Source organism: Alternaria infectoria (genome assembly GCF_024043175.1).
Source record: "Alternaria infectoria strain BMP 0036 chromosome Unknown scaffold_19, whole genome shotgun sequence".
NCBI classification, from domain to species: Eukaryota; Fungi; Ascomycota; class Dothideomycetes; order Pleosporales; family Pleosporaceae; genus Alternaria; species Alternaria infectoria.
Genome location: NW_026250708.1, coordinates 432629 through 456420, shown reverse-complemented (window position 1 = coordinate 456420; position 23792 = coordinate 432629). Strand labels below are relative to the sequence as shown.

General features: G+C 54.4%; 7 protein-coding genes across 7 annotated transcripts; 5 read left to right on the top strand and 2 right to left on the bottom strand.

Annotated features, from left to right (window-relative positions):
- Window positions 1–72: 72 nt before the first annotated feature.
- On the top strand, window positions 73–1095 carry J4E92_008918 (uncharacterized protein; the record flags this gene model as incomplete). Its single annotated transcript, XM_051500267.1, has 2 exons — window positions 73–905; window positions 954–1095. The coding sequence occupies 2 exons, from the start codon at window positions 73–75 to the stop codon at window positions 1093–1095; spliced, it is 975 nt and encodes a 324-aa protein (XP_051349655.1).
- Window positions 1096–1402: 307 nt separating this feature from the next.
- Window positions 1403–7840, bottom strand: J4E92_008917 (uncharacterized protein; the record flags this gene model as incomplete). Its single annotated transcript, XM_051500266.1, has 1 exon — window positions 1403–7840. The coding sequence occupies one exon, from the start codon at window positions 7838–7840 to the stop codon at window positions 1403–1405; it is 6438 nt and encodes a 2145-aa protein (XP_051349654.1).
- A 5744-nt stretch (window positions 7841–13584) lies between these two features.
- J4E92_008916 (uncharacterized protein) lies at window positions 13585–14515 on the top strand (the record flags this gene model as incomplete). The annotated part of the gene is made up of 2 exons (XM_051500265.1): window positions 13585–13830; window positions 13877–14515. 2 exons carry the CDS (start codon window positions 13585–13587, stop codon window positions 14513–14515), a joined length of 885 nt encoding a protein of 294 aa, XP_051349653.1.
- A 531-nt stretch (window positions 14516–15046) lies between these two features.
- On the top strand, window positions 15047–17327 carry J4E92_008915 (uncharacterized protein; the record flags this gene model as incomplete). The annotated part of the gene is made up of 2 exons (XM_051500264.1): window positions 15047–15081; window positions 15143–17327. 2 exons carry the CDS (start codon window positions 15047–15049, stop codon window positions 17325–17327), a joined length of 2220 nt encoding a protein of 739 aa, XP_051349652.1.
- A 1053-nt stretch (window positions 17328–18380) lies between these two features.
- On the top strand, window positions 18381–19289 carry J4E92_008914 (uncharacterized protein; the record flags this gene model as incomplete). Its single annotated transcript, XM_051500263.1, has 2 exons — window positions 18381–18605; window positions 18657–19289. The coding sequence occupies 2 exons, from the start codon at window positions 18381–18383 to the stop codon at window positions 19287–19289; spliced, it is 858 nt and encodes a 285-aa protein (XP_051349651.1).
- Window positions 19290–19827: 538 nt separating this feature from the next.
- J4E92_008913 (uncharacterized protein) lies at window positions 19828–21307 on the top strand (the record flags this gene model as incomplete). Its single annotated transcript, XM_051500262.1, has 3 exons — window positions 19828–19852; window positions 19918–20027; window positions 20147–21307. 3 exons carry the CDS (start codon window positions 19828–19830, stop codon window positions 21305–21307), a joined length of 1296 nt encoding a protein of 431 aa, XP_051349650.1.
- A 400-nt stretch (window positions 21308–21707) lies between these two features.
- J4E92_008912 (uncharacterized protein) lies at window positions 21708–23099 on the bottom strand (the record flags this gene model as incomplete). Its single annotated transcript, XM_051500261.1, has 1 exon — window positions 21708–23099. One exon carries the CDS (start codon window positions 23097–23099, stop codon window positions 21708–21710), a length of 1392 nt encoding a protein of 463 aa, XP_051349649.1.
- Window positions 23100–23792: the final 693 nt, after the last annotated feature.

Sequence of the window (23792 nt, the reverse complement as noted above, 5' to 3'; positions counted from 1 at the left end):
TGCCGTTCTCTCTTCAATGTCTATTTCCTAGCTACCTTCATTCTGTCTGAACCGCAGTAAACGGCCAACACAATGGTCAAGTCAATTACCCTCGCGCTATCTTTAGCAACTACAACCCTCGCGGCTCCATACACAAACAGTTCATCATGGTCAGGCTGGGAAAATGTCAAACAACTCTTCGTCTTCGGTGATTCCTACACACAAACCGGCTTCGATGTAAACGGGACACAACCCAGCGCCTCAAACCCGTTCGGCAACCCGGCGTACCCCGGCTACACGTCCTCCAACGGTCCCAACTGGGTCGGCTTCCTCTCTACAACCTACAATGCCAGCGACCTACTCACCTATAACATGGCCTACGGTGGCGCTACTGTTGACTCCGACCTCGTGACACCATACGCCCCCACAGTCATCAGCATGAAGAACCAAGTCCGTACCGAATTCTTGCCTACGTACGGTTCGCACCCTGCGACTGCACCCTGGACGTCATCCTCCTCCCTCTTCGCCTTCTTCATCGGTATCAACGACGTTGGAAACAGCTGGTGGCTCAACAACGCCACGCTCTACGACACCATCTTCTCTGTCTACGCCGACCTCCTCAGCGACGTGTATGAGACTGGGGCGCGCAACTTCTTGTTCCTGAGCGTGCCGCCTGTAAATCTTGCGCCGCAAACGCTGAACCAGGATGATGGCGGTTACGCGGTGGAGAACGAGGGAAAGGTCATTCTAGATTGGAATAAGAGACTCGGCGAGATGGTGGATGCGTTTCAGGCGAATCACAGCGGGACGGAGGTGTTTGTGCATGATACGTGGAGCTTGTTCAGTAAGGTTATTGAGGACCCCGCGAGCTATGAGCAAACGGCCGGATTGAAGAATGTCACGGGCTACTGTGCGGCGTATATGAAGTAAGTACTGCTTGGATATGACAGAGAAAGTTGCTAACAGATTGAAAGTGGAACACCAGATTGGTACACCAAGGATGCTTCGTGCGAGTACCCGGTTAACGAGTACTTGTGGCTTAACGAGCTACATCCTACCTTCCCTATCCACAACGCCACAGCGGATTCAATTGCGCAGTTCTTGAGCAAAGATTAGAGTACGCATAGAAGGACAGTCGGATGATAGGGTAGCTTGAAGTATCATTATATATAGGTAAGCGTCACAGCACCAAGGGAAAAGATGTAAAGAAGGATGATCGATTGAGAAATTCCGTGAAACTATTATTACCAACTAGCTAACTGACACAAAGGAAGAAAAGTGTAAACTTTTGTAAAAACGATCAAAACCTGTTGATCGAAACAAGCAAAACCTCTTTCATCTCCAACTCAATGACTCAATGACTCAAGGAAATGTGTGAGCAACGATCAAAACGCGCTAATCGAAACAGACCAAATGCAACCTCTTAGTAGTCAATGTGAGTCTTGAGCGGAGCAACAACACCATTACCAACCATAGCACCATGCTGTCCCTGACCATGTCCATGGCCAACAGAGACCAGCTCCTCACTGCCAAGGCTCCAGTCGGCAATACCGCGGAAGCCACCCTCCTGGCTCTCCGCCTTGCCAGCACCAAAGGTCTTCGCATCCCACTTCTCGGTGCCCTCAACACCCTTCCACTTGGCCTCTGCGCCGAAAAGACGGAAGAGCTGAGCATTGAGGTGTTCGTACTCGCTGTAGCTCTTGGGCCAGCCGCCGTAGCGCTGGTACGCCAGCTTGAGGAGGTGCAAGTGCTTGAGCGCAGTGGCGGACTTGTCGAGAGTGTTTGAGTCGACGGCCGCTGGACGAGGTGAGTTAGGTGAGTTCTGGACGTTGACGCCTTCGCGAGCGAGGAGCTCGGCGGTGGTGTCGTCTTCGTCGTCCGAGTCGTTGGAGGCGGAGGTTTGGTCGTTGACGAGGACGCGCAGGATGTCTTCGTGTACGCTGATGGCCTTCTTGAAGTAGTCGGCTGCGAGGCTGGCGGTCTTCTCGCCCTTGGCGGCTTGGGCCTGGTAGGCGTGGCCGGTGGAGGTGTAAAGCTGCGCGAGGAGCTCGTACGTCTCGATGGTAACGGGGGCGCGGGGACCGTGGGCACGGCGCATGTTGTAAGCGATGTCTTCGGCGAGGCGGATGGCCTTGACTTGGTGGTTCGCCAGGTAGCGGGCGCAGATGAGACGGCGACCGAGGTTGAGCAGGACCTCGGAGGGCCATGAGCGCTGGGCGTCGCGGGTTTGCCAGAGAGTGGTGAGGAGCCACTCGAGGGTCTCGTAGTCTTCCTGTTCGCCGAGAAGAGCGGACAGGTGGGACAGCTCGTAGAGCTGGACTTGAGCGAAGTTGATCTTGAGGTTCTTGCAAATCTCGAAGATCTGCTTGACAATGCGGTTGGAGAGGTCCAGCATCTTCTTACGAAGAGTGGCGTCGGGGCACTTCTCGCCATCACGGCCGACGAGCAGGGAGGCAAGCTTGAAGCCCATGCTGATAGCACGAGGACCGTTGTAACCGTCGTTCTTGCGGGCGAAGAGGAAGCCGAGGTTGGCAATGTCGTAAGCCTCGTGGAACTTCTTCGCCTTGGTGAGCTTGGCGACGCTATCGTTGCTGGAGAGAATGACGGCGCGGTTGAAGTTCTTGTTGCGTCCGTGGCCGAGGTAGTCAAGGATGCCAATGATGAAAATGCGTGGAGACTCCTTGCTGAAGTCCTTCAGGTCCTGGGCGTCACGCTTGACGAAGAGACCAACGGCCTGCTCCTCGACAACGGTGATCATGTCTTGCTGATCGTTGCGTCGCAAGAAGTAGCGGAGAGGAGCGGCAGCGAGCAGGATGTTGGTGAGGCTCTCATTGTTTTCCAGGGTCGAGTGGAACTGCACCCAGTAGATGTACTCCATGGTCAAATCAGCGTAGATCTCCGAGAAGCCAATGCTGAGATCCCTGCGCAGGTTGTACTGGAGAGATGCCAGGAAGGCAATCGCGGTGCGGCTGCTCTTGGTCAAGTCGAACGACCACTTGGAAGCATTGCGGGCATCCTTGGCGCAGATCTGACGGTGAAGCTCTTGAACCATTGCGTGAGCAGTGCTGGTCTGCTCGATGGCCTGGAAGGTGGCGGCGATAGACTTGGCCGACTCGATCTGCTTCTGCGAAGAAGTCTCCTTGGACACAATCTCGGAAACAGCCTTGGAGATCTGCTTGACTGCAACGTCTGACTTCTGCTGGCGCGAGTACAACGACGCAAGCTCCCTCAAGCTAGTGAGCGAGGACTCGTGACTGTAGCCGTTCTCGCGAGTGGATTGCTGGAACTGCGACTCAGACATGCTCAGAGCACGCTGGACAGTCTCGGCCTTCATATTGCTAGACAGCGAAGAGTGCATCTGCTTGACGTAGAGGGAAGACAGCGCCTGGTTGATCTCTGTGGTGCTGGTGGTCGTCGTGACCTGCTTGCCCGACTGTTGGACCGCCTCGTAGAGAGCGATAGCCTCAGACATGTGCGCCTCGCTGCTCTGAGCAACCTGAGCAAGTGCGAGAGTTGCGCTGATAGCGGTGGTCGACTCAGCACCGAAGACGGCAATGGCAGTCTCGCGGTACTCCTTAGTAACCTTGTAGAGCTCAGACCAGTTGGCCTTAGTCTCCTCCAGGCACTGGTAGTATCGCTCGTACAGCGTCTCTACAAACTTGACGTCGGTGAAGACCTTGTGCTGCTTGGTCTGGCGGACGAAGGTGTTCCACAAGACTCCGTAGAAGGTCACTGCCTCAGCGTACCTGCGGTCTTCCCAGTAAGTGACAGTGACTACCAGCATGGCGTCTAGCGCGTCCTTGTGGCAGACATCGGAGTCCTTGTTGAGAGCAGTGATGATCTGCAGGTAGTAGTCGAGCCAGTAGCCGTGGTTGCGGGGGTGGCTGCGGCATCTCTGGGCCAAGATGTACAACGTCTGGATGGTGAGCTCATGGGTGTGACCGAGACGTGCGCGGTACACAACCAAGATCTCCTGGTACGTGCTGATAGCCTTGTCGGCGTAGCCGTGCTTGTCGTAGAAGTTGATCAACAGGTTCTTCGATCTCTCGAAAGTGGCTTTGTCGACCTTCTCGGTGACCAAGACCGCGCGGAAGAAGCGGTTGTACACATCATCAACCTTGTCAAGCTGGCGGGTCTGCAAGTAGCACTCGGCGAGGCGTTCGACAAGCTCGATAGACTCTTGAGTGAATACAGTCGCCATTGTGACGTCGTGGATGGAGTTGGCAAGGAATGAAGACCAAGTGCGCTGCAGAGTCGCGTGGATGACGTTGATGGCAGCGGTGTAGTTCTTGTTTGCCATGTGTTGAGTGACAAGCTGCCTGGCTAGCGACATGGTGCTTGCCTCAATAGTCTTGGAGCTTGCGATGGTCGAGAAGAACACATCTTGGTAGACAGATTCCGATACAGTCGTCGTAGTGGTAGTTCCAGTGCTGTTCAGGCTGTGCTGGACGAGCTCCTTCGAAGTCTCAGACAGTTGCTGGCTGACCTCGCGAGACTCACTGCTCTCCTGAGAGCTCATGTTCTTGTGGTAAGAATGGGCGAACTTGAAGATCGAGAGAGCTTGCGAGTGGGCGTTCATGCTTCGCATCTCCTTGCCGACAGTCAAGAGGCGCGAGACGATGCTGTTTGCGAAAGATAACTGGTGCGACTCGTACTGTTGCCAGACTGAAGACAAAATGGCGGTAGACTCGCTGGTACGCTTCTGGTTCTTCAAGAACTGGGCATAAGAGGTGGCGATCTCAATGTTCTTCTCATGCCATTCCACAGATTGGACGGTGCGGCACTTGGAGGAGACTTCCATCCAAAGCTCGACATACATCCTTTCAGCCTCCGCGAACTTCTTCATAGAGAGAAGCTTCTGGATCTGGATCAACTGAGCGTTGATAGTGGAGATAGTGAGGGCTTCAGTGGCCTCCTCTTCCTCGTGGTCATAATCCAAAGTGAAGTCGTCGTAGACCTCGATCTCGCGATCGCCGGTATCCTTTCCGAGAGTGACCTTGAGGTGGTCGTTGATGTCATGGGCCTGGTGCGAATCCCTGCCGTAAAGCTGGATGGTTGCATCCTGGATGAGACGGTAGATCTCGATAGACTTATCCTCTTCGTTGATATGGGCGTAGAGCTGGGCGAGAAGCTTGCGAGTCTCAATGACTAGCTCAGAGGTACTTCCGTACTGGCGCTCATAAGTCGTGATCAGAACCTTGAGGATCTCTTCACGATGGGTCATGATCTCAGTCCTCGTGGTTGTAGTCTGGGTCTCAGTGATCTTCAAGAACTGACTAGCACACTCTAGAGTCAACGGATGCATGTCAGACAAGACCTTCCGGCTGACGAAGGTGCACAAGTAGAGGTACTTGGTCGCTTCCGGGATGTTGGAGATGAGCAGATAGCTCGTCGCGATGGACAGGTACGTCTGGAGAAGACCAGGGTGGTTTTCTGGGAGGGTGCTCTTGCGGAGAACGACCACAAGCTTTTGCAGATCCAAAGCCTCGGGGATGGGGAGTTGAGTGTCCCAGCAGTAAGACTCCAGGATGGGGAACATGGTGCTTTGGGGGAATACCTTCTGAAGCTCGGCAGTAGGCTTGAACTCGCCAGTAGACTTGGGAGCCAGTGGAGACTGCTGAAGATGCAGAACCCAGTAGCGTACCGCGTACTCGAGGAAAGGATGCCTCCTGAACAGCCTGTCGGGTGTGGTAGGATCAAACGTGTCAAAAGTAGGTTCAGTGTTGTGGTCCTTCAGGGTGTGCTTGGTGTAAGCAAGAACCCTGAGAAGCATGTCGGTCTCACTGTCCTTCAGAGGAATGGGGATCTTTCCGTTGGCGGAGAAGTCGTGAAGGGTGGAGTGGATGACGGGATGCTTGAAACGAACGATGCGTTGGTGCAGAGTAAACAGCGGCTCAAGAGTCCTGAAGATCTCGTTCGTGTTGACGCCCTTGTCGGTTACGGTGCTGCGCTGCACGTCGACTGAGAACAAGGTGTTGATCTCATCGATTGTGAGAGGTCGCTCGGCAGCCAAAACCCATGACAATAAAGTCTTTGCCTCGTTGGTTGGGTTGAGAGCGGTAAAGAGCTTGAGAGTGAGGTCCTGAACGGACGGCTTCGAGGACTCAAAGCTCTCCAGAGTCTTGATCAACGCATCCGGTGATTTCTGGGTGTTCAGCAACTCGCAAGTCAAGGTGACATGGAGGAAAGATCCGTTGGACATAGTGATGATGCGGTCCAATAGCTGCTCTTGGTCGAAAGGACGCTGGCCATGGAAGTGGTGGTTGTGGATCAAAGCACGTAGAGCAACGGCGTGAAGGTCGTCTCGAACATCCTCCTTGACGATCTGATGCTGAACTCCCTTGGCCGAAGTTGGCATCTTCATGGAAGATGACAATGTGATGAGTCTGACTCCATGACCTTGTTGAGTCACCTTAGCTAGCCTCTCAAGCAGATCAGCTGGGCTGAAACCACCCATAGCTTGAACAGAGGCGCTGTTGGAGGCTGCGATCTCATCAAGACCGTCGACAACCATGACCAACTCGTTGCTACCAGATACGGGCTGTTGGAGAGCCTCGCCCAGTGCCTGCCACATGGTCTCTTCGTAGGCCTTGATATCGTCGGTGCCTCTGCATCGGTTGTAGGCATTGAAAAGAGCGTGGTACACACCCATGTTACCAATGCGAAGGTTAAGCAGTTGGTACAGGAGCGACTTTACCACTGCCAAGGATGTAGCAGCAGTCGGGATGTCAGGCGACAGCGAACAGAAGAGTGTGTCGTACTGCTTCTTGTTCATAGGTCGCTGCAATCGCTCGACGATCGATCCCGCCAATGTCGTCTTTCCAGCGCCCGACTGACCGGTAACAAGGAAGACCTTGTTCTCGCTCTGGAAGAACCTGGTCATGTGCTTGTTGAACCAGAGGCAAGTAAACTCGGCTTGGTTGTCTACATATGTCTCATGGTCTCTGGTGATGGCGGCAATGACACGGTCTTGCGAAGCCAACCAGCGGCTCAAGTGCTGAACATCAATAGCCTCACCCTCTTCAAATTCTCCGCCTTCGATCTGAGACTGCCAGATCAACTCGACAACGGTGTTCTGGCGAGTACGGAAAGCATCAATGGTCTCACCGAAGAGCTCAAAGATGTCAAGCGTTGTCCGGCCGGGAGTCATGCCCTTGACGGTCTTGTAGAACTTGATGGCCACATCTACTACGAGGGTGATGAGGTCTGTGTACAACAAGCAGATCTGCTCGCGGATCTCTGAGCTACCTGATGTCAAGAGCTCTGAGCGGTGCAGAACCGACTGGAACGACATGGCAAACTTGTAGAAGACGGAGAAGGCCTTGTCGAGAGCCTCAGAGTTGTGGTGGCTCAACTCGAGAAGGAGCTGGGCATGTCCATATCCGATGGTAGCTGCCGAGCTGCTGTCCTGAGCAAATGGCTTGACAGCTTGCTCAAATTTGTGAAGCTGCTCAGCGAAGTACAGAGCGCGGATCAAAACTTTGTCCCAGCGACTGCCCTTGTGAGGGAGAGTGGTCAGACGTTCAGATCTGATCCATTCCAGGAAGGCAACGTAAGAGACGTTGCCGATGCTCTGGAACACACCGGCGCCCAGCTCGGCCATGCTCTTCTTCCGGAGAGAGGCTGCCGAGTCCTGGACCATGGATGTTTGGTACTGGTTGCCGTTTCCTCGCTTCAAGTTGTTGAACGACGACTTCATCATGCTGAAGTTTCCGCTGGTGGCGCGAGAAGAGGTGAATGATGGCAGACGACCCTTTGTGCGGAAAAGGGCTTGAGGTGACTGTGGTGGAGAGAAAACCGCAGATGAGCCGTTCGCGCCGTTCGTCTGTTGCCTAGACGAGGTGGGTCTGGGGGATTGCATGATGGGCGTTGAAGGTTGTGGAGATTTGATGGTAACCACGGACTCAAATGAGATGTTGGAGCTCACTGAGAAACGGATGGGGGATGGTGAAGTAGGACTGTCTGGCTGCGGAGACAAGTCAAAAATTAGCTCCGTGTTACGGCGAGCTGGTGTGGGTGTTGTAGGAGCAACACGAGATGATGCAGGGGAGACCGAAGGTATTGACTCTGTGAGTGGTAAGGTGTTCCTTATCACTGGACTGGGTCGTACAGTAGGTTCTGGTGATGGTTGGGGATTAATTCCAGGTACTGCCGAAGTGGAGTAGCTGATTTGTGCCGGAGAGGGTCGACCTTTGGTGACTGGTAATGACGGCGGCGAAGATGAATACTTCGTGGACGGAGGAGACGAGGTTACGTCGGTCTCGATAGATGCGATGGAGGCTGAGCGTCTATTAAGATCTTGAGAATCTACGGATGCCTGGGAGGAGCGCTTCTTTTTATGTCTCTCTAGGAAGCTGGATCAGTATGAGGATATGTTGAGGATGAGAGGCCGACTCACTGAAAATCTGTAACATGAGTTGAGAGGAACATGAAAGATATGCCTCCAATGATACTCAGGTCGTCCCTATATATCCCAATGGCTTCAAAAGCTACGATCAGATGCGGCAGAGCTCACAGACCACGAGCGGGGCACATGTACTTTGATAGTATTGATCAACAGCTTGTCGTCATAGTCTGAGCTTGTGAGTATTCCCGATGAGTATCAACAGCTCTACGCGCATGAGCTAGTCCCTCGAACCAGGATGAGCTCTGTGGATGGCTCAAGACAGCCCTAGAGTCGATAATGCAGGTCGGCGATCATGCATCCTAGCCGAGCTTGACACGTCTGGTACGTCGTTTTTGGCATGAGTGAGTGCATTGACGCGCACGCATGGTGCATGAGCTCCACCGTATGGAGTACGTGGGGAGGCTGCGCTTGCTCCGTAGTCGAATGAACCAAGCCAATGCAACTAAGGACCCAGCCGGAGTGGGGAAGCTTGAGCTATGGCGATTTGATCTGGACAAATGCCGCAGCGACTCAACACAATCGCTGCAAGGAGCGGGGCTCAGTCAATCTATGTGAAGGTTATCCAAGACCGGTCAACAGGAGTACCGTTTTGGGAGCTTTGTCATCAGCCTGGTATAGCTGAGAGGCTGCACATCGATGCCATGGCGTCCAGTAAAGTCATCTGGAGTCCTCGTGGTCGAGATTCTCCGTCCCTCAGAACCTGCTTCGATCTGCAGTCTTTCAGAGCCCATGCTAGACTGTCGGAGAAGAAGATTCCAATAGAGTGGTAACCGTACCGCATCCACGACATGCATTCTGCAGGAGTGAGATATCACATGTCTCGCGTTTCATTTTCCATGGTTGTTTTTGCATCACCACGCCTTGCCCGTCTCCACTCCCGTCAAACACGTTCTCTTTCCGTAGTTGACGAGGCGGCAAGCACAGGCACCGCCGTTGGGGTGCAATGTCGTTCTCAACAGCGTGGGCAAGCCACGATGGCCTGCAAGCGAGCAGCCTGTTAGCTGCTCCATGAATGGTCGGCGACCACGTCTGCCGTGGCTCTAGATGGAAGTACGAGATACCTCGCTAGTGTTGATCGAGTTTAGGAAGTAGGCGGGGTTGACCGAAGTCCTATAGTGTGGATCTCATGGCCCGCGGCGAGAGCTGAACTGTCGCAATTAGGCCAGGTGGATCTGCGGGCGGAGGAACGGTCCTCCCGCTCTTGGGCCAAGCGGCCCACTCACATCGCTGCTCGCCGACATCTGCAAGCCTCAAGATTGATCTGCTCCTAGCATCATCGATGGGCGGCCCGCTAAGGCAGAGTGCAGAGCTGATGGGAGCAGGGCAGACCCACCACTCACGTCGATCGATTGCGCTGCCAGAAATCGGTGCAGGATGTGTCCGGGATCTGAGTAGAGCCATTCCTCAGCCTCGGAGAGAGGTCGTCGATGCGTCTTTGGCTTTCGGCATTTTCCTTTTAGCCTTCCCCGTCGATTTACGCTTCCACGGCAGGGCTCGCTTATCGAACCGCGACAGCATCGTTGGAATCGCTTCTCGACGACGCTCAAGACACCGGCCAGAGATTCTGATAGATGGAAGAAAGATTAGGAGAGATGGGAGAGAGCTGATTCCGCTGCTCAGATTGGCATCGGGCTCTGCATCGACGTGTCCTTCGGAATGTGTGCTTTTTGCTTGTATCCACGCTACGTCATGCGCCAGCCCGCGCCCTAGCCGCAGATCCTGGCCTCCACTCACCTCCACTTCCAAGGCTGTCTGCATCTCCAACTCTAGTTACTTTAGACGATGGCGCGTCTTACCAGCGTCCTTTTTGGCACTTTCTCACCAGTCGTATTCCTTATTGGGAGCCACGAAATTACGATTCGGCTCGAACGCCGGGTCATCGGGCTTCCCGGCAACAGCTTCCCCCAGCACGGTACGGAAACCGTGCACGGCTAATCGTCGTCATGTTTTGAAAGCCGGAACATTTTCCCAGCGAATGCTTTTGGTTGATTCGTCCGTGGGATCTGCAGTTTTATGTGTCCTGTAAGGCAATTGGGTTCGGAGAGCTCAGACAGCGTGTAGAGTACCCGTTGACGCCAACATAGCAGTACATGCTTTTAGCAGTAGGCGTGTCGAAAAATCCCAACAGTCACGCAATCTTAATGAAAGAGCGTCTCCACAAGCCGTGATGGGCAGCTGGCGTCATTGCCGGTCGTTCTTCAGTCACCAACAGGAGAAGATTCCATGTAAAGTGGAGGCAGTGAGCATTACCACCCAGCATGGCGCTACACTAAGCGACACTGCAGCTACCCAGATATCGGCGATGTCTTGGACTCGATACTAGCTCGCCGATATCATACATCTGGAGACTGCGACCGACAGGACCCTCGTCCGAAACGGTACGAAGGCGCAGCCATACCCCCAATCGGACGGAAGTTAGAAGAAGCATCCAAGCGTGGGAGACTGTGGTAACGTAGCATTGCACAAGCTACCACGCTGATCTGCACCACCCTCACAAGTGTCAAGTGTGCTCACGACGGCAAACACGCTACTTCTCGGCTACCGTGAACGGTCGAGCGACAAAAGTCTCCGGTGAGGCTTCGCCGGATCACAATACTCAAGATAGTCTATTGTAACCCCCACCGGGTAATCATCAACAGCACTACGTTTGTATGACGGCATAATTGCTCCGCGAGTCGTTCGCGAGAAAGGCAATACATGGAGTGTTTGAAGTAGACATGCATGCCACGCGAACGTGACGAGCACAGTCAGTGCGAGGCGCTGGGAGCCGTGATTGACATTCTGACATGCCGGATTCCCGTGGCGCCACGGAACGCTCAGCTGAACGTCGCCTCGCTTGTAGTGATCTACTTCAAGTGGATCTTTAGTCTGACTCGAAATGATCGAAGATACAATGCCGCAAATCGCTCCACTTTGATCCTGCATCGCAATTTCAGTGCGAGAAGGATGAAAGCCAATCAGATCGGCTGCGCATGAGAAGCACGGCGAAACCGACACAGTGGGGGTTGCGCAGTGTGGTTAGCAAAGTGTTCCTTGGAGAACTGATCGGCAGTCTGTTTCCGGTGGTTGCGAGTCAAGCAGATGTCTGGTGATATCACAGGTCAGGATACGCGCTCTCCATATTGGACGTCACACATGAGGGAGAATGACAATAGACTTATCGCAATTATCCCTAACTCCAAACTACGACTTCTATGGCCAGTCCGGAGCATGAACAGGCCCTGGTCTGAGTCAAAGATGCATCCTCTTCTTCGATAAGGGAATAATGTTACGCCCTCGATTGCAGGCGCAGAGTTTCTCTTGAGTTCCAAACGCATTACAGCTTCTCCGACCTTGTCGAGATGTCACATTGCAATGAGTATGCGTCTAGCACGATTACTAGACAGTTCCGATGATATACCATCTTTTCGACTTCGATCATAATGTTCAAGTTGTCTCTGGCTTCCATGACTGAACATACCGTTGTGACACTGGAAGCCACTGTCGCATTCCCCAAGATTACGGAAGCCACATTGGAAAGGCACCATTACTCGTTCTTTGTCTCTTGTTACCCGTGTTAGAGAGAGAGACCAAGCATCTATATTGAACCCCGACTTTAGGAAGATTTCAAAACCACAAAGAAATACATGAGTAGCGCACGACTGTCAGCCATTACCAAATCCTGCTGTAAATCATCTCACAAGCATCTGTGGTTTCATAGTAATACACGGGAACCGACATGCATATCCTAACGCAGTCACCCGGTTCCACCGTTCCACCGTTCCACGACATGATGCAGGGTGATGTCGGTACTAGTCTTAGTACTCAAAACGCCATGCACAGCTCCAGAACGGGGACTATACTTCACCTGCATAATATGAGCACGATTCTCTCCTACCTGACAGAATTAGCGGTAGGGGTGTATGCTCCTCGCATGCATGGCATACCTAGTCTGCATACACAAACATGGAGATCAGTTCGCGCTGGGATAGACGCAGCAGTAGTGGTAGTACCTAGGCACATTTGGTTTCCAACTACTTCGTGATTGCATGCCGAAATGTGTTATTTCCAGTTCTCACATGTTCCTTGCACATCGCATAGTCGGTCCGCGGCCCTTCCTTGATATCTATATGGCATATACGCTTGCGTGTGGTCGTAGAAGCTAGAAATACTGTCACGCGTCGGTTGGAAGTCATAACACTAGTATGTCCGTGTCTGTTCCGGTTGCCTTGTAACAATCTGAGTAGCTTGCCTGCTTTGGTCATGTGCTACTACTGGTGTGCGAAGGGAAAGTAAAATAAGACCTCACCCTCGTACTGCGGTCGACCTCTTACCAGCACATATCAAGAAATTAGAATTATACGGACATAAGATACCTGGCTCACTGCCCACATTGATGTTAACCGGGGTATGCTTGTGAGTTTCAGTAATCTACCTTGAAACTGCATATCCGAACAATTTTAGAGGTGGCTTCAATTTTCCCAACTGTGTATACCCAGCTACTAAAGTACAATTTCGATGACCAGTTTGAACCAAGACCGGGCCCTAGTCTGTGCCAAAGAAGCACTCTATTCTTCATTCTTCGCGATCATGTCAAGGTTATAGTAATCTCGACACCCATCCACGCAAGATACATGCCTATTCCTCGGACCGGTGTCTTCATTCCATCCACTCCAGCCTCAACCTCGCCTTCGGAAGTCTGGGCATACCGAGCTCTCACTCTCAACTCACCCCGAACCCATAATCACGGAGACTTTCCATCTCCGTTCGCCACCGTAATCATGGAAACGTTCCACTTCCGTCCACTACCGAAAACCTTCGTTGATCATAAAAGCCGAGCGGCGGTAGATACGGTTACCCCGCCCCGCCCATCACGCCCCGCACACGCATCTATTTATCGGTCGCCGACCAACCACGCGTTGTTTATTAACGTGCTAAACGCCGGATGGGTGACTATCGGAAGCGTTCCGATAACGCAGGTGATTACTTGGGCAGATAGTGTGCTTACGTTCGTAGTTCCGAGGTAGTGACCGAGGTCGTGGTTGCCCTTGTAGGAGGGGTGGCGGTTCCCAAGGTTGGTCCGTCGCGACTTCTGTTTATTTCCCCAAATTGGAACGGAGGGCTTTGTCTACTGCTGTTTCGATATTTGCGCTACTTGCTCTTCATTTGAAGCTCTTCTTTACCTATCAGATCTACCCGACTAGCTCCAAGAATACAACATGTCTCCACCGTCAGCGATTGAGCCTCAAGCAGGCGACGAGACCAAAGCGAACACGGTGGCACCGAACGAGCCTGGTCTGAACCAGAAAGATGGAAAGATGGAAATGTTAAAGTTTCCCAAGCCGCCAAAGTTTGACGACCCGTACAAGGAGCGGGCGTACCTGAAGGGCCGACTGGCAGCTGCTTTCCGCATCTTTGGAAAGTACGGGTTTGATGAGGGGGTGGCTGGCCATATCACGCTGAGGGTAAGTCGTGTAGCACATGTTGTGCGCAGTATACTGATTGCTTTAGGATCCTGTGGACCCTACGACCTTCTGGGTCAACCCGTTCGGTGTCGCCTTCAGCCTCATCAAATCCTCAGACCTCATTCTCGTCAACGCAAAGGGCGAGGTCATCGATGGTGGCGAGTGCCGACTGCTGAACACGGCAGCTTATATGATCCATCACGCTGTCCATTCTGCCCGCCCCGATGTCGTCGCCGCAGCGCACTCTCATTCGATTTACGGTCGCACTTTCTGCGCACTTGGTCGCAAACTCGATACCATAACACAAGACTCATGCGCGTTCCACAACGACCACGTCATTTACGAGTCGTTCAACGGTGTCGTACTGGCCGAGGAAGAGGGCAAGAACATTGCAAAGTGTCTAGGCGACAAGAAGGCTGCGCTGCTCCAAAACCACGGCCTTCTGACTGTAGGCAAGAGCGTTGAGGAGGCAGTGTTCTGGTTCATTAGCATGGAGAAGTGCTGTCAATCACAGCTGATGGCGGATGCAGCGGCGGTTGGGCGGGGTGGCGAGACGGTGAAGATTACAGAGGAGGACGCGGTTTACACACACAAGACGATTGGAAGCTCGCTGGCTGGGTGGTTCAGTGCGAAACCGCTGTTCGACGTTATACACAAGGAGACGCAGGGAGACTATTTGGAGTAGGCGTGTTTAGTCGAATCAAGAATAGTCATCACATGCAAATTGATGGCGTGCTCCAGGGCTGTCAGGGCTCTACCCGGCCCCACCGGCGTCTTAAGTCCGCCGCCGGACCAAGATGACATATGCGAAGGCGAGACAAAGTTTTTGTTGTTTTGACCTACGCGTTCTCTTGTAGCCAACACGTGGGCGAAAGTAGAGAAAGAAGTCGACACCTGCATGCAGCAGTGAAACACCAGGCGGCAGTGTGGCGTCGAGCACAAACAGCCTAACACCAGACCAACCCCTCTCGAGCGCCCGCTCCAGCTGTCAGCGCGAGAGACGATGGTGTCATAGCGTCTGCAGGGTCGCAAAGTTATAGTGAACCCTGGAGCGTCTGCAGCATCACTTGACGCCTCGCAGCAGTCGCCTTGTTTTCTTTTCAAGCCTCTACAATCGCTCTCTCCACCGACTTGCTTGTTCGTATTGGAGGCGCATTGCATACACGACCGTCGCACAGCTGCACGCCAGACGCACGCGAAGCATCTCTAGCGGGGCATGGCGAAGGGTCCTGCAGTCGTAGTCGTCGCCAGGTACCGTCTCACCCAGCCTTGACGGCTCCACATTCCGCTTCTGTAGCTAACTTGCACCCAGACACGGCGCCCGACTCGACGCTGCCGACAAGTCATGGCATCTTTCCTCGCCCACGCCGTATGATCCGCCCCTCACGTACGGCGGCTGGTCCCAGGCAAAGGCCCTCGGCCAGCGCATAGCCGCCCTCCTGCACGAGCGAGACATCCAGCAGGCAGAAGACGCGAAGAACGCGGCCACCAACGACCCCACCCATCTCGACTTTAGCAAGCTGAGCATCTCCAAGGACGGCAAGGCGCAAGGGCGGCCCAAGAAGAAGCGCAAGATCATCATACACTCCAGTCCCTTCCTGCGATGCGTCCAGACCAGCACGGCGGTTGCAGCCGGCATCTCGCAATACCACTCGCCTACCACGCCCCAGCTCAATGTGCCGACACCCCCCTCCAAAGACGCCAATCGCTCGCTGGGAGTCCCTTCGCCCAAAGCGCCGCGCACCAAGTCGACCTCGTCGCAGCCCCGAACCTTCGAGCCCCTCGCCGACCCCAATCTCGAGATACTGCCGCGACCTCATACAGGCCCTGAGAGGGTGCTCCTGCGCATCGACGCGTTCCTGGGCGAATGGCTGTCTCCCGAATACTACGCCGACATCACGGCCCCGCCAAACTCGACCATGATGGTGGCAGGCGCCAAAGCCGATCTGCTGCGGAGGGGCGACTACATACAAGAACAGCCGAACCCGAACAGCAGCAAGGGCCACTTCCCAGGAGGCTGGATGGGGAACAAGTCGGGGACTAGCACACCGAATGGTGGTAGAGGAGCTGGCACCGCTATGAGCAGTCTGGCTCAGTTTGCGCCGCTTCGAGAGCGCTCCAGCAGTTACGCTGGCCCACTGGGTCTGGAACGAACACCATCGAAAGAAGCAACCGCACCACTGGCGATGCCAACTCAGACACCCAAGCCGACCGCGATACCCAACCGCGTCTACGAACCGCCGCACCCCTCCTACTCCGTCTCGCCCGCCGACCCGATACCACGAGGCTACGTCGCGCACGCCCAAGAAGCCTGCGTCAAAGTAGACTTCCAATGGGACAGCATGCGTGCACCACAGAATTGGGGCGATGGCGGCGAGTACGGCGACGAATGGAGCACAATGCACAAGCGCTTCAGGAGAGGACTTGCGGGCATGATGGAGTGGTACAGGGCTCACGGCACAGCGCCTCCAAAGGATCAGTTCCCTGGCTTCATGTTTAAGGAACCGCTGCGCTTGACGCCACCGCCTATGTCGCACACCAAGTCCGACCCCTTCCCCAACTTCAGCGATGATCCTACCGCGGATGAGGAGGAAGAGCTGGTTCTGATTCTGATTACTCATGGAGCAGGATGCAATGCGCTGCTCGGCGCCATGACGAACCAGCCTGTCTTGATGGATATAGGTCTGGCGTCGCTGTCCATGGCAGTCCGTAGAGACGAACCTAGGCAGACATCCGCACCGGCCACAATACACACGCGTCGACTCTCTGTAGCAGACCCCGGCATGTCAGATACCTACGACATAAAACTCTCAGCTTCAGTCGACCATCTGCGGCCTGGAGTCGACCCTTCGAAACCGCCATCCGCGCAGACACAAACATCATCCCCAGCCATCGCAGCAAGTCCATCGTTGGAGTATCGACGAAGGTTCACAGGATCATCGACGACTAGCAGTCCACTTGATTCCCCCTTCTCACTCGGCGAGCCGTACAGGAACTGGAACAGCTCACTGGGCGGTGTGCGACGGACGATGAGCTCAGGATCCAACTCGAGATTTGCGCAGAGTGCGACAAGCGGTGCTGCATCTCCATCAGGCGGATTGTGGTCAGGCGCAAGCACACCCGCTACGGAAGCCGACATAGTCCTCAACTTCTCAACTCAGCAGCCACAGCCGCCGAAGTCGACTCCCGCTGCCGCGGCTGCCTCTAAATCCAAGGGTAACTCTATCGCACACTTGGACGGCGCGTCTGATGTGAGCAACCGCTTGACAAAACTCGATTCGAAAGAAGAGCGAGAAGTCAACGATAAACCCACTCCTCTCGTTAGTGCCCAGACCCGCAAACAGAGCGCTCCGAGTACTTCTGCTGGCGGTCTCTGGGGCGCCAAGGTAGCCCCAAAAGCCAACAACGGACTCTGGGGACCGCCAAAGTTGGACGACGTTTACGAGCATAGTCATGGGCCTAAGAGGCGATGGACGGTTACGGAGAGGGAGGAGTAGTTCAGAAAGGAAAGAACTGAGCACCCGGGAGCCTACATCAAGATGGAAACATGCAAAGTACGTGACCGAATGTCAACGTAGGCTCCAGGGTATCCAGGTTCTCCCTCGAATGATGTGGAACTCTGGCATGCTGTTCGTATCTTCGGAATTCAGCGATGGGTTATTGGGGTTATTACTGTGTTTCATTGATTCATGACTAGCATTTGTAGCGGCGGACTATGGCGTTTGATCAGCGAAGGCTACGGCTATGGATGGAATACCCTACCCAAGTGGGAACAATATCTATGAAACACGTGCATGTTCTTTGCCCATGACTGCGATGCACTCGATCCAATATTGCGCTACGTTTGCCATGCTTCCAGGCCTGGGTTCCACCTTGAACGAGTGACGCAAGCCCGTCTCACGGGATCATCATCAGCTGCATTACCTACATACTGCAGGCACCAGTCCGAAAAGCCCATTCGGAACACGTAACTACCGCATCCGAGCTGCATACGCATATCGACACATACATCTACATATCTTCAGCTCTACCCCTCTATACAGCGTTCATAACTCGCCCTCCGCAGTGCACACATTTGCATTCGCGACAACCGCGCTCGCCGCGGCAGACCAGCCCCAGCCGACAATTCTCGACCGTAGCCACCCCACCGTTCGTCTCCACCGCACCACGCTAAACCGATCACTCGCATTTGCGCGGGAACCGCAACGCGAGATCTGATAGGCAGTCGGCGGTCGGGCCGATATAATCAAGGCGGGCGCTTCACGCGCAGGCACAGTTAGCGCATTCGCGGTAAGGAAGGCTGGCTTGCATTGACAGTTGGGGAGTGGGCGAACTATTCACGCTTTATCCGTGAACAAGTCTGCTGCAAGGCGGTTTCCAAGCATGTCTGTCAAGTTAGTATCTTCTCTCCTCTTTCTCTCTCGCCCCGTTTCCCGCTCTGCCTGAACGTCCTGTCCTGGCTTTGTCGTGTGTGCTTGTGTTGCCCCTCGCATTCCTACCCCGCGGATTGTAACGAGAAGCTTTGGGCATAGTCACTTTGGCATAGCAGCATGGGGTTCAAGACACACAAGATGAAGAAGTCGAAGTCTGACCGCAAAACTAGTTGGGTTATGCTCGCTGAGAATGGCGGGTACACTCCTCTGCCTGGCGAACAGACACTATACCAGTCTCCTCCTCGAACCACCCTCTCGTTGCAGACTAGCCACCAACGTAGTCCGAGCGAGTCCTATTCACAACAATGCAAGTCGGGCGTCGTATACCTCACAAACCGACGGGTACGTACATACCATCTCCATCATGTGGAATTCGACTAACGTGACCACCAGATGATCTACCTCCCCGTCGCCCCAACCCCCCAACTCCAATCCTTCGCCGTCCCCATCCTCAACGTAACCGATTCCCGCGTAACAGCTCCCTGGTTCGGCGCCAACAAATGGGAAGCCATCATCCAGCCCGTCCAAGGCGGCGGCATACCACCACAGCACGCCGAGCTCGACCTCGTCATGGAGTTCAAAGAGGGCGGCGCGTTCGACTTTGCGAGCATATTCGAACGGCTAAAGGAGCGGTTACGGCAGGCTGTCGAGGTGGCGCGGGAGAGCGGCGGTGACGTGGAAGATGGAAGCAGAGGCGTTGGAGGCGTGAACATGAACAACGTACATCTGGAAGACCTACCGGCATACGAGGAGAGCAGACAACATGCCCGAGTACCGGATCCACTTCCCAGTCCTCCGATGGATGGTTCTGCAGCGGGCGTAGGCGGTCCTGTCGTTGCGGCTCCCGTGCCATCCAGTCCACAAGCATCGAGTCCGCTGTCGAGCCCGCGGACTCAACAAGAGCGCTTCGAACCACCGTCGGATCCGCCGCCAGGCTATGAGGAGACCCAACGTGGGAGCATTGTAGATGAACTGGAGAGGCAGATGATGAATAATCCTTGGAAGGAAGACGAGGCGAGGCGGTGAAGAGGAACGTTGTCATGATTAGATGGGTGTGTTTGAGCAGGGCGTTCGGGGTCGTCGGCTTCACATGGCCGCATAGATTATTATCATATTATTCTGATACTCCACTTTGTCCGAGTTACTGGAGACAATAGATTGTGATTTGTTGAGTCTGGGTGTTTTTGCGAATGCCGTGTCCGCATCTCAAAACCCGCACATCCACTGCTTCGTGTAACAAAGCATCTTCCATCAGCATCAGCAACATGACAGCCAGCACCGTAAAACCGCACATGACGAGCAAACCTCCTACACTGACATGTGAAGCACCCCAAATCGCCCGCAAAGTCGACACCTGGAAGCATGTGAAAGCTAGCTTCCCCCGGAACGGATGACGCGCCCCACAGACGCGCTAACCAGAAGCGTAACGTACCTCGGCGATTCGCATGCGAATGACCTAATGCTTGCCGCGACCGAACGGTAGTGCTGCTTCATATACTTCACGTCGGAGCTTGTTCTTCAGCTTTCCCTTTACACAGCTTCTATATCGACGAGAATACTCAATATGGCCAACCAAGCTCCTAACAAAGGTATGCTGGGTGAGAGTAGAAGTGGCGTTGGTGAATGTTGGATGAGATTGCTGACGATTGTACAGTTCAAGAACGCCTTACGCAGGTCGAGGGCCATCTCATGGGTGGAAGCGGAAGTCCTGGGGCTGCGGGCTCCAAGGGAAAGAAGGGGTTGTTGGAGAAGAAGGCTGATGACGTGAGTTGCACATCTTTTCTTTGAGCGATGCGACAGCGGCTGCTGGATCAGCTCAACGTCCTCCCAGCTGAAGACTTGTTAACTGTCATTGCAACATCATACTAACCACCATATCCCAGATTGTCATTACCTGTGCCCTCCGCACTGCCTTCACCAAGGGCGGAAAAGGCGGCTTCAAAGACACGCAAGCCTCTGACCTCCTCCACGGCGCCTACAAAGCGCTCCTCCAACGCTCCGGCATCGACCCCAACCTCGTCGAAGACATTGCCGTCGGCGCCGTTCTCGCTCCAGGAGGCGGCGCAACCGAATTCCGCGCCGCTGCCCTCGCCGCCGGCTTCCCAACAACCACAGCCGTCAAATCGCTGAACCGACAATGCTCCTCCGGCCTGCAAGCCTGTGTCGACATCGCCAACGCTATCAAGAGCGGCATGATCGAAATCGGCATCGGCGCCGGCGCAGAAAGCATGAGCACACAGTACGGTCCCGGCGCCGTCTCTGAGTTCTCCGAACTCCTCGAGTCGCACAAGGAGTCTGCGAACTGCAAAGTCCCAATGGGCGTCCTCTCCGAGCAAATGGCCAAAGCAAAGAACATCCCCCGTTCCGAGCAAGATGCCTTCGCCGCATCCTCTTTCCAGAAGGCCGTCGAGGCCCAGAAGCAAGGGCTGTTCGACGAGGAAATCGCGCCCCTACAAGTCAAGTGGACAGACCCCAAGACGCAAGAAGAACAAACCATCACCGTATCCAAGGATGACGGCGTCCGACAAGGCATAACCGCCGAGTCTCTCGGTAAAATCCGCCCCGCCTTCTCAAAAGACGGATCCATCCACGCAGGCAACGCCTCCCAAATCTCCGACGGCGCCGCCGCCGTGCTCCTCATGAAACGCAGCACCGCCCAGCGCCTCAACCAACCCATCATCGGAAAGTTCGTTCAAGCCTCCATCGTCGGCGTACCACCGCTCATGATGGGCGTGGGTCCCGCTGCTGCTATCCCTGTTGTGCTCGAGAAGACTGGTCTTGATAAGCAGGACGTGGATATCTGGGAGATCAACGAGGCGTTTGCTAGTCAGTGTCTCTACTGTATTAATGAGCTGGGGCTGGATGTTAAGAAGGTTAATCCCAAGGGTGGTGCGATTGCGTTTGGGCATCCGCTTGGTGTGACGGGTGCGAGGCAGGTTAGTACGCTGCTTACGGAGTTGAGGAGGACGGGGAAGAGTGTGGGTGTTACTAGTATGTGTATTGGTACCGGTATGGGTATGGCTGCTGTTTGGGTTGCGGAGTAGGATGGTAAAGTAAGGGTTAGGTTGAATGTATGTTGATTACATGATGATATGATGGGTAAAATGTTATGTACTGTGAATGATATATACAAGAATTTTCGGTTATCCTTCTTCTTCTTCTTCAATGCTCGGCTCGTTTGGGGTGATGTCTGCAGTAAGTGTGTCAGTTCTTGATGCCCCAACTGCGAACACTGCTTTCACTCGGAACGTCACTCCTGCTCTGTCTACATCTCGACACAGGGGAATGGCCCTGTGTCATAGTATCTTCCCTCTCCCTCTTCACGCGCGCGTCTTCGCATCTCGAGCCTTGCGCTCGAATCCCATGCTGCCGCGGATCTGACTCAGCCCTCCCAGGTATGTATTTGGAATATCAACGTGCTTGCTAGCACGCCTCCCCCACCCTTCACCCAGCATCAATAGTATATTCGTACGGCAAATCCCCCTCGCTGGGGCTAGGATGCAGGCGAATCACACTGCCTCCACTTCCCAGCGAACTCTCGCTCGAATTGGGCAACAGAGTACTCGGGCTTCTGCGCGGTCTTTCATGGACTATGACAGAGCCTGTTTCCGACCCCGAATCCGCATGCGAGCGTTGCGAGGGTGTACGCGGTGTACCGTAGAGGGTAGAACTGCGCTGTTGTTGGCGCGACGGAGCGGTGCGGACAGTTTGCGGGGAATGCGTAGTCGAATTACTATCAGCGGATAACACGGAGCTGTTGAAAGAGGACAGCGAAGCTTGGCGCTCGAGTTGCGGTGTGCGGTAGGGGAGTTGGGAGTGCGAGGAGCTGCTCGTTTCGGAGCTCGATTCTGTGGGCGCAAGACTGCGGGTGTCGGACTCGATGTCTTGGGCGCGTGCTTCTTCGATAACCGCCGGGTCGACTTCTGTCATGCCGTTCAGGATCTCTGCGAAAGTGGCCATGGTGTCGCGGAATTGTGTCTCGGTTAGGCTTGCGGTGGAGAAGCGTGCGTATTCGTATTGCGCGAGGAAGGTGGCACCGAGAGAGGGTGGGTTGAGCAGCCCGAATTCTGCGAGGCGGGCGAGGTATTCGCGCAGGCCCATTGCGCGTGGGCGCTGGAGGAGGGTCACGATGCGCGCGTCTGGGAGAGGTGGCGCGTTGTCGGGGTATTGTTGTGCGCTTTCTTCGAGGGCTGGGTCTGGCGGTGCGAGGGAGACGGCTTTCGCTTCAATGAGGTTCGGTAATTCGCAGATGACTCCCCAGTACTGAAGATTTGGGAGATCAGGCGACGAAGGCGACGCCCAGCCAGGATGCGAGACGTTGCCCCAAGGCGGCGAGTTCGCAGACACGGGTATGATTGTCGCATCCGGCGCATGGTGATGGTGGTGGTGGCCTTTCTTCTTGTTCGCCTTGTGCTTCTCTCTTCTGCTCTCTGCGGTATTTGGTCGCGATTCCTCGCCCTTCTCTTCATCCACGTCGACTTCGCCGCGAACGTCCCTCGGCCTGCTGTCCCACGCAATGACCGCGCTCCTCTTGAAATGTTTCACAATCATCCATCGCACACCCTTGCCCACCTCTCCTTCCTCGATCGGCACATAGCTCTTGGGTATCGCCGCAAGCACAGTCCTATTTGTGTAGATGCGCGTCGAGTAGATCAACAGGACAATTAGGCAGGTCAACAGGTAGACACCTCCGATGACAAATAGCTTCTGAAGCTCTTTAGATTTGATCGATTGGTATATTGTGTCGGCGGGCGTAACGGCGAGGAGCAGGAGCAGGATTATAAGAAGGGTGGTGTACGTGGTCGAGTACCAGATGCGGAAGAGAGGAATGCGCATGGCGGCGGCGGTCGTGAGGGCTCGGCGTAAGGAATGTAGGCATCGGTCTGAGGATATTACAAATTAGAGCTAGAGAAGTGAAGTGTGGCTACATGGCCTGACTGCGCTGAGGATGCAGCTATGCGCTCATGGTGGCTGCTGGTGAAAGGAGGGAAGGCGCGCCATGCTACTGACGCAAACGGCATGCATGACGCACGGCCCACGTGTTTGCATCTCGTTTCCCACACAATCAGCGACTACCCTCTAAATTCCACGGAGCTTTTCTTGAAAATGAATCCACTGACTTGCAGCAGTACGCATGACCTGTATCTTTCACTCTGGCACTTTCTTCGTTTCTCTTTGCCCCTCTACATCCATACACCAGCCAGCGCAGAAACGCCGTTCCTCCATCGATACCTTCGACCGTGACGTAGCATAGACGCTCGGAGAATTACCACACCACCCCTTTCAAGGAATTGATTGAACACCGACTCCTCGACAAAGTATGACTCCCGAAACAGGCCTCCTGAAGCAACGTTGCCTTCGAATTTTATAAACATATGGTTTTAAGACTAACGTGAATTCCAGCGCACCTGTTCAATCTCCTGCTTATACAAGGCAGCACGTCGGCTCTCGCCTCCTTGTACAAACGTTTCGAAACATCAAAGACTAGGATCCCATATCTGACCAAGCGGTCTATGCTCCCTAGCTGAG